We start from the raw sequence: 13,151 nt of genomic DNA on the forward strand, positions 1-13,151 counted from the left end.
TAGGTAGGGACTGTATTATATATACATATATGTATATCTACATGTATATATATTTAACTGCACCTGAAGACGTTAGCGATATCACGGACCAATTTCTCCTCCAACAATTTACACGATTCGTCACAGTGCTAGGAGAGGACGCAAAAGCTAACTATTGTAGCCACTCTCTATTGTCCTTTTTTTATTATTCCCCAACTAAACACCAGCCATAAACGGTTTTACGTCCACTAACTGTTTAACCTTTTACCCGCGTTATTGTAGGCTTAAATTAATAAAAACGTTAACCATTAAGTTTAAATGTTTTATTAAAATTTTTTTTTCACCGATGACTAAAAAGTCTCAATGGAAACTCGTTTACAAACCGTTATTGTAATTATTTAAAACCAGATAAATTTTTTGGCAAAAAATGTCAGGCCACAAGTGGCCGAAGTTTGAACAGAAAGAGATAAAGATACTGACGGCGAGTTAAATAACCGCCTGTTTTTATTATTATTTTTAAAAACTTTTTCATTCTGTAGCATTGCTCGGACGGATCACTTAATATGCAAGCCCAGCGTCGGACTCGAGAACGTGGACCGATCGACAATGACATCCTCGTACACTTGCATCATGAAAAATCACCAGGGATAAAAGTTGAAGGAACCCGCGCCCGAGTACGCCAAAGCCCCGACAAAGAATAAGACCCATTGGTTCTTATTTTGTTACATTGACAAACCACACAACTAAACAGTGTCTCAGCTTCTTCTCTTTCTTTTGCTTATTGCTCTTTCTCGCTGTTCTTTATTATTATTTTTATCGTCTTCAAGAGGTTCTATTCGGCATTGCGTCCTCTCAAGAGTACAAATGAAAGAAACTCTGGACTCTGGTCTCGGTTCTGGTTCTGGTTCTCGTTCTCGTTCTGGTCTTGGGTCTCTGGTCTGTTAGTTATACAGGATAGGAAGAATTGGAGAACTGGAGGCGTCTTGACGTCTTTAAATGCAGAACGTGAGCTCAGAACAGAGGTCTAGTGAGTGCATTCGAGTCTATTGCAGTCCAATGTACCATGTGAGACGGATGTTGTTCGAAATAACGAGTTCCTTTTCCTTCCCTTGCACTACAAGCCCAATTTAAACTGCCATACATAAAAATGATAAAAAAAAAGAAAAAAATGTGTTGTTGTTCAAGCTAAGAAGCTCGCACACGCATTACGTCACTCTAATGAGCATGAGCTTGGTGTTTACTTCCTATTCCTCGACTACAGCTCTCGGGTATTATAAATAATGGCGCGATCTAAAGTTGCCAAGAGTTTTTTTGAAATAAATAAAATTATTACAATGATAATGGAGGGAAATTTTTTTTAAAGTAATGTACGCATTATGTTATAAATTATTGCCTACTGTAATACCCGCATATTCGTTAGTCCCACGCATTGCGCTATGACCTCGGTGTCAACGGTTAAGACTTAGCCAGATGTTACCACAAGTACGGGTTCGAAAAAAATATACACAAAAAAATCAACAGTTCGCTGTATGTTTTATGTTGTATACTAATACTATATTTATACATTTATAGACCCGTGACGCTTCAATGTTACATATATATGTATATATGTATATATGTATAAATGTGTGTTGAACCCAACACGATGACAGAGACTTTAACTGTAGCAGTAACTTAATAGTTGCGGCTGAGAAACGGATCTTGAGTCATGGATATGTCCGTGATCTTTTACGCTGCCATAAATCATTGATATTCCCAAAAACCTTTATTATTTATTACAAATCATCAATCACTGATTTAAATGTTTAATTCAATTTTTAAATATTTAAATTAAATAATTTAAAGCCGCTTTTTTTTCTTTTCCAACCGATTAATGGAGTAATGAAAGTTTAGTCCAACGGAAAATTAAAACCCCCATCTAATATAAGTATTTATATATATTTGAATAATTTCGACTTACATTTAACGGAGTTAATAAGCATGAAAAATTACACTTAGCCTTTAATTTTGAATAAATATCTGTGTCAGTGTCGTTTTATTTTGAATTATTTTTTCAGCTGATTGCGACACTCTTAAATTATTATGAATAAAGAAGTTAAATAAGGCAAGATAGTTTAACAAGTCCCTAGATTACTTTTGGAGATAAATTTTTTTATAGAATATAATAGACGCATAATTGTAGAGAGCTTTTATTTATGAGGGTTCGACAATCGAATAATTACCGAGGGATAAATTTCGCGAGAAATACTATTCGAGGACTGTCTGGCTTTGTAATATATATGTGTAGTGGATATATATATATATACCGACAACATGGTCGTAGTGGTTTGATTTCATCAATAAATACCTATAAAGGCTTATGTTAATTCAAGCATTCGGCCGATACTCAGCCGCGTGCGTCTTGTTCAGGTGCAACGAAATATTTCACAGGATTAATATTCTCGAGAGTTTCGGGTCTCTGTAACCAATACCAATAGGCATAAGCTTTTATTTTTATTTTCTTTCGGCTTCGTTCAGATCTGGTATACATATACATGCTGGTGATGGTCCTGCTGGTGCTTCCATTCGTTTGGGAATCGAATTAGTGCCGTCTGGTTGAGTGGATATACCGCCGAAGATTTATTTTACGAAAAATATATCCTTAAGGCCATTACGTCATTCATTAAGACAAATCGATCGTTTAGCTCGACCGGACGGACGGTCTTTTTAAACGATTAAAATTTTAATAAATGCCTCTATTTATTACTAAGTATTTTAATTCCCTTTAGTACATTTGGAGCGTGCTAAAAAAACGATTGCTTTAACGGCGACAATGACGTTAATTACGCGAGATCAAGTAACATGATAAAATTGAAATGCCGAGCCGCGGAATCATTGTGGTTGCATGTTACGTATCCCCATGTACTGTTATGTTATTTTATGTTATGTTATGTTATGGATATCGTTCGAGCAATTGAGCTAATTTTTGTGCTTGTTAATTTATTAACAAAAAAAATAAAGAAACGCACACTAGGATATTAAATATTTTAAATAAAAAATATCAATTAAATCCAACATGGTATTATGTAATAATGTACATACATAACATACATTCTTTCTCGTTTTTTTTAAATTTCACACGTAAGTCTTGAGCAAATATTATTCGTATGCAAATATTTTTCTCTTTTTTTATGTTGAATGAGAAGAAAAAAAATATGAGTAATTATTTCAATGAATTGTTACAAGATTTTTTATTAAATAATTTTACAAGTTGTGATATAAATAAAATATAACAATATTTACTGAAATAATATTGCGCAGTAATAGACTTTATGTTAAAAATAAACGGGAAATATTTTCTGCTCAACCTGCTGGTAGTAATAAAGGAACACCAGCATACGTTTGTTGATAAAGAGAATTTCTTACTGCCATAGTTATACTTACAAATATTTTAAACTGACCCTGAAAAAATTTCTGGGGTATACGCGAAATTACTTGGAAAAATTTTGAATTTCAAAGGGTTGATTTTTGAAAGTGCATGGATTTAAAGAGAAAAATCATTAATTTTTGAGAAAATTTTCCTGCATTAGATTCCGTCGATATTGAAATTTAATCAAAACTTAAAACATTAATTTATTTATTAAGTAGGTAATTTAATATTCTTTAAGCGAATCATGAAAATTTGTTCGTAACATACAGCTACAAATTACTTTATTGGGATGCGCTACTTAAAGATGACAAAAAAAATATGTTTTTGAAATATGACTAATTATATCCACACCCTTAGGCAAATTGTTGTTATTTCTAAATCGGAAGTGATTTTTAACCAATGGGAGCATTAAAAGACTCGGCACTAATGATAAGTAATTAATATCTGAGGATTGAAATGATAATAAAGTATCAGACAATTCATCCATTATTGTCTGTTTCGTTGAGCTGAAAACAGGATTCATATCGAAGTCCAAAAAAGGTAGTAGAATTTTTAACTTTTAAAATTATAAACGATTCCCCGGGCAAAAATATTTGGCCGAAATCTCGCCGAAACTATAAAATTTTATTCAAAGTGGCCTTAAATTTTGCTGAAATTACGCCAAAATTTTATTATTCATAATAAACAGGCCGATAAACTGAGCTGACCTAATTTCGGTCATAATTTTTTTTTGTTAAAATTAAACTATAGAACTCAGAAAAATTTCAAGCAACTCGAAATAGCATAAAACAGAAAATTTTCGAATTTTCAGTCATTTTTATGTCTGGCGAAATAAATTGCTGTCCTGCGGTCACTTTTGTCGGTTACTCTTCAGCCGAGAAATCATTTTATTATTTTTTTCAGCTTGAAATTTTCATTTTATTATAATTTATGTTGCAGCTACTGTTCATAATCTATTTCTCGAAAAAATTAAGAAATAATGATGATTACATTTTTACTGCTGATATTTACCCTAACGGAAGCTAGTATTTTGATACCATTAAATGAAACGATTGAAGAAAAGTTTCCAATTTACGAGTGCGCTGATTACGGAAACGAAGTCAGTAACAATTAAAAGTTTGTTATTATTTTCATTTCTCATTTTTACGTAATTATTTTTTTCTAGTGTTACCGCTCTCTTCGTAATCCATGTTGCATAAAGGATAATGTATGCAAAAGAATGGGATGGGGGGCATTTAATGATGTTTATATGTGTGTTAAATCATCAAAATTAAACGAAAACTGTCAATACAATTTGGATTGTTTACAAGTTGACTACGCAGTGTGCGTTGATGAAAAATGTAAATGTTTGCCAAATTATATCGCCGTAGGCACGACTGCATGTTTACCACTTTTAGACCAATTTTGTGAAAGCGATGGGCATTGTATGGCAGATAATTCAGTTTGCATTGATCACAAATGTCAATGCGAACCTTCATTTATTCCAGACTTTAATTATCAATGTGTACCAAGTAAATGGAATATTCCTAGTCTATAAAAATTACTAGATTTTTAACTTAATTTATTAAAATTTTTTTATAGCGCCTTTAGGAAAAAATTGTGCAACAGATTTTAATTGCGATCCATTAGATTTTTCAGAATGCTCCACAGATTATAAATGCGTTTGTAAAAAAAATTATGTTGTGTCAAATAATTCTATATGTGTAGCACTTTTGGGGGAATTTTGTAGGAAAGATGACGATTGCGGAATCCATCATTCTATTTGCATTGATTCCAAGTGTCAATGCAAGAAGAATTACGTATCCAAATCTAACAATGAATGTGTGCTAAGTAAGAGTAGTTAAAAATTTTGATTAAGAACATTATTTTACAACAAAATGTCGTTTTTAGCTCCATTAGGGAAGTCTTGTGAAAATAACGACGACTGTGCAGATATAATTCATACTAAATGTTCAAAAGATAAGAAATGTGTTTGTAGAGAAAAACATGTTGAAGTAAACGGAGTTACATGTAATCCACTTTTAGGTGAATTTTGTTGGGGTAACGAACTGTGTGCAGCAAATAATTCCGTTTGTGCTGATAATGGATGTCAATGCAAAAAAAACTATTTTCCTATATCCCATAATGAATGTAGGAAATGTAAGTCGTGTTCGTTCCATAAATAATCAAATCGATATATTAAAGATACCAAAAGTTTTTGGTTATAATTGTTTATAGCTTCCATAGGACGACCTTGTAACGATCACTCTGATTGTAATTCAATACATAAACAAACAAAATGTTCAAAAGATAACAAATGTGTTTGCGAAAGTAATTTTCTCGCATTAGACGGAACAACTTGTTTGCAAGCTTTGGGCGATTATTGTTATAGCGACAGTCAATGCGGGCCTCAATTGTCTGCTTGTATAAATAATTTTTGTCTATGTAATTCTTACTTTAAACCTGATTCGTATAGGCAATGCAGTGTACATTAAGTAAGTAGACTTATTTCATCATAAAATAAAGCGCTTGGAAAATTATAAAAATTTTTTGGAATTGACCATTCATCATTTTTTTACAGTAAGAACATATGTTGATTTCAAGTAAACTATAGAAAATGCTCAAGAACCGACGATGCTAAAATACGATAGTGTAAAAATATTTTTTTAGACTTACATTTTCAAGACAAATTGTAATTATTTTTTTCTCGAACTGATTTGAAAAAATTACGAGGGAATTTTAATTTGTAATTTCGAATTCTTAATTTTAATTTCGAAAATGTATCAAGAAAATGAAATAAATTGAAACTCAATAATTGTATGGACTCCTTAAAGAAAATAAAAAGTTTGTGGAGGTCAAAAAAATATAAAGATTTTCGTATTTCCAATATTTATATTTTTCCAAACTTTGAAAGTAATGATCATAAATACTTATAAATTTTAAGAAGTTTTTCTATAAAAAAATAACATCTAATAATTTTCCTAAGAGCGATTATAAAAATTAGTTAAAAAAAAGTGTGAGCGTGAGTAATGAAAATTTTTTTGTAACATGCAGCTACAATTTACTTTAATCGCTACGTACATTTCATAAAATAAATGTTATCGAAATATAATCAATTACCATTTGCTCTTTATAAGCCGATATCTGAAGTCATTTTTCAATTAATACCTTTTACGAAATAATCATTAATATTCGTGGCACTAACGATAGGTGATTAAATAAATGAGGATTCACCTGATAAAAAAGTTTCAGATAATGTTTACATTAGTATTTGTTTGGTTGAGCTGAAAAAAACATCAATATCGAAATCCAATAAAGGTAATAGAGAATTTAACTTTTAAAACTATTGACAGTTACCTGGGTAAAAATATTGAGCCGAAATTATTTCGAAATTATACAATTTTATTCAGAGAGGCCCAAAATTTGGCCGAAATTACGCCAAAGCCGTTGAATTTTATTGGAAAAGACAGGAAGTTGGCCGAAAATACACCGAAATTCTACTATTCTTATTAAATTAATTATAGAACTTAGAAAAACTTCAAGTACCGAAAAAGTATTGAAAACAGAAAATTTCCAACTTATCGGCGATTTTCAGGCCTACCCGGGTCAAAAATAAAACTTGATTCAGGCTCGCTTCGCCTTATTTTCTTTTGAAGTTATGGATTTGCCGACGATTTTTTGATAAGATCTCGACTTTTTCGACTTAAATTTAATTTTTTTCAACTTTTTGAACTTTTTTGGTCTTAGTTTCGACTTACTTCAACTTATTCATATTTTTTGGTCTTAGTTTGAACTTATTCGTCTTAACTTCGAGCACGATAATCATTCACCTTACTTTTGACTTGCTAAACCAAGTCGAAAAAAGTTATTTATTCGCCTTACTTTAGACTTGCTCAACCAAGTTCAAAGCAAGTTGTATTTTTTAGTGTAAAATATGTTTATTACGTTAATAAAATTAATTAATCGTTATGTAACTAATTTATAATATAAGTTAATTATTGATAATAAAAATTAATGGTAAGACGTTTTGTTATTTATATAATAATTTTTTCTATGCTATTTTTATTCGTTATGATACAATGAAAAAAAAAATTTTTTGATTTATTCATTTTCATAATTATTAACTGGTTTAGCAATAAATAATTGATTACCTGTGTTAATAAAAAACGAAAAGATATTAAACTATCAACTGGGATGCCGACTACATTTTCGGTCTCAAAGCACTTATATAGATAAGGTATTTTTATAATTTTTATAATTAATTATGTCAGTTTATTAATTTATTATTAATTAAAAAGGACGTATGTTAATTTCAATTATTATATTAAATATTGATATTTTATCCATTTATTATAACTTTTTTGTATAACATTGTTCACCTTACTTTCGCCTTTTTCGCCTTAATATATACAATCTATTTCACCTTAGTTTCGACTTTTTCGCCTTAAAATTTAAGTCAAATAAGTCTAAACCAAGTCAACTTCAACTTGATCTTGACTTTTTCGTCTTAAAATTTAAGTCGAATAAGTCTAAACCAAGTCAACTTCGACTTGATTTAAACTTTTTCGTCTTAAATCGTGACTAAGTAAGCCAGTTAAGTCTAAACCAAGGCGAAAACTCAATGTATTTCAGATCTCCGTAAAAAAAAGTCCAGTTTGTCTTGTAAAAAACGGCTCCAAATTTCAACTTGGTAAACCAAGTCTAAATCAAGTTTTATTTTTGACCCGGGTAGTCAGCTAAATTTCGGCTTTGTGTTTACTTTAGTCAGCCACTCTTCAGCCGAGAAAACGTTTTATTATTGTACGACTCATGATGCGAAGCATCAGAGAGTGCTTTACGATCGAAAAATTTTTTTCCTCGGTCGTCAGTATTTTATTATAATTTATGTTACAGCTACTGTTCATAATCTATTTCTTGAAAAAATTAAGAAATAATGATGATTATATTATTATTGCTGATATTTACCCTAACGGAAGCTAGTATATTGGTACCATTAAATGAAACGATCACAGAAAAGGTCCTACTTTACGAGTGCGCTGATTATGGATACCGAGTCAGTAACAATAAAAAGTTTGTTATTATTTTCATTTCTCATTTTTACGTAATTATTTTTTTTTTAGTGTGATCGCTCTCTTCGTAAACCATGTTGCAAAGACGATAATGTATGCAAAAAAATGGGACGGAGGGGATTTAATGATGTTTATATGTGTGCTAAATTATCAATATTAAACGAAAACTGTCAATACAATTTGGATTGTTTACAAGTTGACTACGCAGTGTGCGTTGATGAAAAATGTAAATGTTTGCCAAATTATAGCGCCATAGGCACGACTGTATGTTTACCACTTTTAGGCCAATTTTGTCGGAAAGATGACTATTGCGGACCCCGTAATTCTGTTTGCATTGATTTCAAGTGTCGATGCATGAAGGATTACGTATCCAAATCTAATGATGAATGTATTCCAAGTATGTGTAGTTAAAAATTAAAAATTAGAATCTATTATCTTACAACAAACTATCGTTTTTAGCCCCATTAGGAAACTCTTGTGAACTTGACGAGGACTGTGCAGATGTAGTTCATTCTAAATGTTCAAAAGATAAAAAATGTGTTTGTAGAGACAAAACTGTTGAGGTAGATAGAGTTACATGTAGTCCGCTTTTAGGTGAATTTTGTTGGCGTGATGAACTATGTGCGGCAAATAATTCCGTTTGTGCTAATAATGAATGTCAATGCAAAAAGAACTACGTACCTATATCCAATAATGAATGTCGGGAATGTAAGTCTTGTTCATTACATGAATAATCAAATCGATAGATTAAAGACATCAAATGTTTTTATTTATAATTTTTTTATAGCTTCCATAGGACGGCATTGTAACGATCACTCTGATTGTAATTCAATACATAAACAAACAGAATGTTCAATAGATAAAAAATGTGTTTGCGAAAGTGATTTTCTCGCATTAGACGGAGTAACTTGTTTACAAGCTTTGGGCGATTACTGCTTTAGGGACAGTCAATGCGGGCCTGCATCGTCTAGTTGCAAACAAAATTCTTGTCAATGTGATTTTTACTTGAAACCTGATTCGTATAGGCAATGCAGTGTACATGGAGTAAGTAGACTTATTTCATTATAAAATAAAGCGCTTGGAAAATTATAAAAATTTTTGAAATTTACCATTCATCATTTTTTTACAGTAAGAACATATGTTGATTTCAAGTACACTATAAAAAATGCTCAAGTACCAACGATGCTAAAGTACGATAGTGTAAAAATATTTTTTTAAACTCATATTTTCAAGATAATTTTTAATTATTTTTTTCCCGAACTGATTTGAAAAAATTATGAGGGAATTTTAATTTGTAATTTCGAATTCTTAATTTTAATTTCGAAAATGTACTAATAAAATGAAATAAATTGAACCTAAATAAATGTATGGACTCCTTAAAGAAAATAAAAAATTGTGGAGGTCAAAAAAATATAAAAATTTTCGTATTTCTAATATTTATATTTTTCCAAACTTTGAAAGTAATGATCATAAATACTTATAAATTTTAAGAAGTTTATCTATAAAAAATATCATCTAATAATTTTTCTAAGAGCGATTATAAAAATTAGGTAAAAAAAAAAATGTAAGCGTGAATAATGAATATTTGTTTGTAACATGTAGCTACAATTCACTTTAATTGGTACTCGCTACGTACATTTCATAAAATAAATGTTATCGAAATATAATCTTTTACCATTTGCTCTTCATAAGCCGATATTTGAAGTTATTTCTAAATCGATACCTTTTACAAAATAATCTCAATATTCTTGGCACTAATGATAGGTAATTAAATAAATGAGGATTCACCTGATTACAAAGTTTGAGATAATTTTTACATTAGTACTTGTTTGGTTGAGCTGAAAAAAACATCAATATCAAAATCCAATAAAGGTAATAGAGAATTTAACTTTTAAAACTATTGACAGTTACCTGGGTAAAACTATTGAGCCGAAATTATTTCGAAACTATACAATTTTATTCAGAGAGGCCCAAAATTTGGCCGAAATTACGCCAAAGCCGTTGAATTTTATTAGAAAAGACAGGAAGTTGGCCGAAAATACACCGACATTCTACTATTCTTATTATATTAATTATAGAACTTAGAAAAACTTCAAGTACCGAAAAAATATTGAAAACAGAAAATTTCCAATTTATCGGCGATTTTCAGGCCTAGTCGGCTAAATTTCGGCTTTGTGTTTACTTTAGTCAGCCACTCTTCAGTCCAGAAAACGTTTTATTATTTATTTTTTTTTTGGCTCAAAACATTTCTTCCGTCGGTCGTCAGTATTTTATTTTAATTTATGTTGCAGCTACTGTTCATAATCTATTTCTTGAAAAAATTAAGAAATAATGATGATTACATTTTTACTCCTGATATTTACCCTAACGGAAGCTAGTCTTTTGATACCATTAAATGAAACGATCGAAGAAAAGTTTCCAATTTACGAGTGCGCTGATTACGGACACAAAGTCAGTAACAATAAAAAGTTCGTTATTATTTTCATTTCTTATTTTTATATAATTATTTTTTTTTAGTGTAATCGCTTTTTTCGTAAACCATGTTGCAAAGAGGATAATGTATGCAAAAGAATGGGATGGGGGGCATTTAATGATGTTTATATGTGTGTTAAATCATCAAAATTAAACGAAAACTGTCAATACAATTTGGATTGTTTACAAGTTGACTACGCAGTGTGCGTTGATGACAAATGTAAATGTTTGCCAAATTATATCACCGTAGGCACGACTGCATGTTTACCACATTTAGGTCAATTTTGTGAAAGCGATGACTATTGTGGACCCCGTAATTCTGTTTGCATTGATTTCAAGTGTCAATGCAAGAAGAATTACGTATCTAAATCTAATAATGAATGTATTCCAAGTACGTGTAGTTAAAAATTAAAAATTAGAATCTATCCCGTATGAAAATAACATATATGTAAAAATATATGATAAATATCAGAAAATATATGTGGCGAATTTAACTATATTTTCTGATATAATTTTTTTATATTAAAAAATATAATACTCATCATATACGAGTCCGTATATGTTTAGCATGTATAAAATATATATTTCAATCATATACAAAAAATATATTTTTATCATATATGAAAATATATATTCTTTTTATATACGGAAACAATATTGTTATCATACATAAAAATATATATTTCTATCATAGACGAAAAATATATTCTGATCATATATAAAAGCATATATTTATATTGTGTATGGAAAAAAAAACTTTCTTATTCGTATGACCAACTCCAATTAAATCAGATCTAAATTTCAATATACTCTTTAAACTGCAGTTAAAATTTTTAAAATTAGTTAATTTGATGCGAATATGCATACCCATATACATATACATACACCGAATAAAATATATGCTTAAATATAACAAAGAAAATATATGGTGCCATATATAATATCAATTATATGCTACCATATATTTCATTTCATATAAAAATTTTATATTTTTTAAATCCAAAAGGAAATATATCAATACAATATATTATAAGGTAAATGTAAATGAATATATAGCTTAATATAAAAATCATATAAGTAACATATATGAATACATATATTTACTACTGTATATAATTTTATATTACATCGGCGAAAATCTCTATATGACTTTTTATAATATACTATATAATATATCATACATTCCTTTGTTGCAAACATTTATAAATTTATATATTTTAACCATATATTGTTTTTTCATATCATCTTACAACAAAATATCGTTTTTAGCTCCATTAGGAAAGTCTTGTGAAATTAACGACGACTGTGCAGATATAATTCATGCTAAATGTTCAAAAGATAAAAAATGTGTTTGTAGAGACAAAAATGTTGAGGTAGATGGAGTTACATGTAGTCCACTTTTAGGTGAATTTTGTTGGCGTAACGAACCATGTGCGGCAAATCATTCCGTTTGTTCTAATAATGAATGTCAATGCAAAAGAAACTATGTACCTATATCCAATAATGAGTGTCGGGAATGTAAGTCGTGTTCGTTACGAAAATAATCAAATGAATAGATTAAAGATACCAAAAGTTTTTATTTATAATTGTTCTATAGCTTCCATAGGATGGCCTTGTAACAATAACTTTGATTGCAACTCAATACATAGACAAACAGAATGTTCAAATGATAACAAATGTGTTTGCGAAAGTGATTTTCTCGCATTAGACGGAATAACTTGTTTACAAGCTTTGGGCGATTATTGTTTTAGCGACAGTCAATGCGGGCCTGCATGGTCTAGTTGTAACCAAAATTCTTGTCAATGTGATTTTCATTCCAAACCTGATTTGTATGGAACATGCAGTGTACATGGAGTAAGTAGACTTATTTCATTATAAAATAAAGCGCTTGGAAAATTATAAAAATTTTTTGGAATTGACCATTCATCATTTTTTTACAGTAAGAACATATGTTGATTTCAAGTACACTATAGAAAATGCTCAAGTACCGACGATGCTAAAATACGACAGTGTAAAAGTATTTTCTAAAACTTATATTTTCAAGATAATTTTTAATTATTTTTTTCCTGAACTGATTTGAAAAAATTACGAGGGAATTTTAATTTGTAATTTTGAATTCTCAAGTGTTATTTAAAAAATGTACCAATAGAATGAAATAAATTGAACCTAAATAAATGTATGGACTCCTTAAAGAAAAAAAACATTGTGGAGGTCAAAAAAATATATAAATTTTCATATTTTCA

The 13,151-nt window shown here is 29.7% G+C and overlaps 3 protein-coding genes across 5 annotated transcripts; all 3 read left to right on the forward strand.

The window, feature by feature from the left end:
* Positions 1–3,287: 3,287 nt before the first annotated feature.
* Positions 3,288–6,414, forward strand: LOC130663000 (tenascin-like). Of its 3 annotated transcripts, none has more exons than XR_008989138.1 (7): positions 3,288–3,928; positions 4,328–4,487; positions 4,554–4,899; positions 4,970–5,218; positions 5,279–5,527; positions 5,615–5,862; positions 5,949–6,414. XR_008989138.1 is itself a non-coding variant. In XM_057462018.1 (7 exons), exons 2-6 carry the CDS (start codon positions 4,368–4,370, stop codon positions 5,860–5,862), a joined length of 1,221 nt encoding a protein of 406 aa, XP_057318001.1. In that variant the 5' UTR covers positions 3,291–3,928; positions 4,328–4,367; the 3' UTR covers positions 5,949–6,414. The 3 variants fall into 3 exon arrangements, 2 of the variants coding, with proteins under 2 accessions (XP_057318001.1, XP_057318002.1); XM_057462018.1 differs by having other exon boundaries at positions 3,291–3,928; positions 5,606–5,862; XM_057462019.1 differs by lacking the exon at positions 3,288–3,928 and having other exon boundaries at positions 4,234–4,487; positions 5,606–5,862.
* A 2,100-nt stretch (positions 6,415–8,514) lies between these two features.
* On the forward strand, positions 8,515–9,826 carry LOC130663005 (prion-like-(Q/N-rich) domain-bearing protein 25). The gene is made up of 4 exons (XM_057462024.1): positions 8,515–8,833; positions 8,896–9,144; positions 9,224–9,480; positions 9,566–9,826. Exons 1-4 carry the CDS (start codon positions 8,542–8,544, stop codon positions 9,566–9,568), a joined length of 801 nt encoding a protein of 266 aa, XP_057318007.1. The 5' UTR covers positions 8,515–8,541; the 3' UTR covers positions 9,569–9,826.
* Positions 9,827–10,268: 442 nt separating this feature from the next.
* Positions 10,269–13,140, forward strand: LOC130663003 (prion-like-(Q/N-rich) domain-bearing protein 25). Its single transcript, XM_057462021.1, has 6 exons — positions 10,269–10,308; positions 10,728–10,887; positions 10,954–11,299; positions 12,178–12,426; positions 12,506–12,762; positions 12,849–13,140. The coding sequence occupies exons 2-6, from the start codon at positions 10,768–10,770 to the stop codon at positions 12,849–12,851; spliced, it is 975 nt and encodes a 324-aa protein (XP_057318004.1). The 5' UTR covers positions 10,269–10,308; positions 10,728–10,767; the 3' UTR covers positions 12,852–13,140.
* The last annotated feature ends 11 nt before the right edge of the window (positions 13,141–13,151 follow it).

The sequence above is a fragment of the Microplitis mediator genome, chromosome 2, assembly GCF_029852145.1.
Source record: "Microplitis mediator isolate UGA2020A chromosome 2, iyMicMedi2.1, whole genome shotgun sequence".
Taxonomy (NCBI): domain Eukaryota; kingdom Metazoa; phylum Arthropoda; class Insecta; order Hymenoptera; family Braconidae; genus Microplitis; species Microplitis mediator.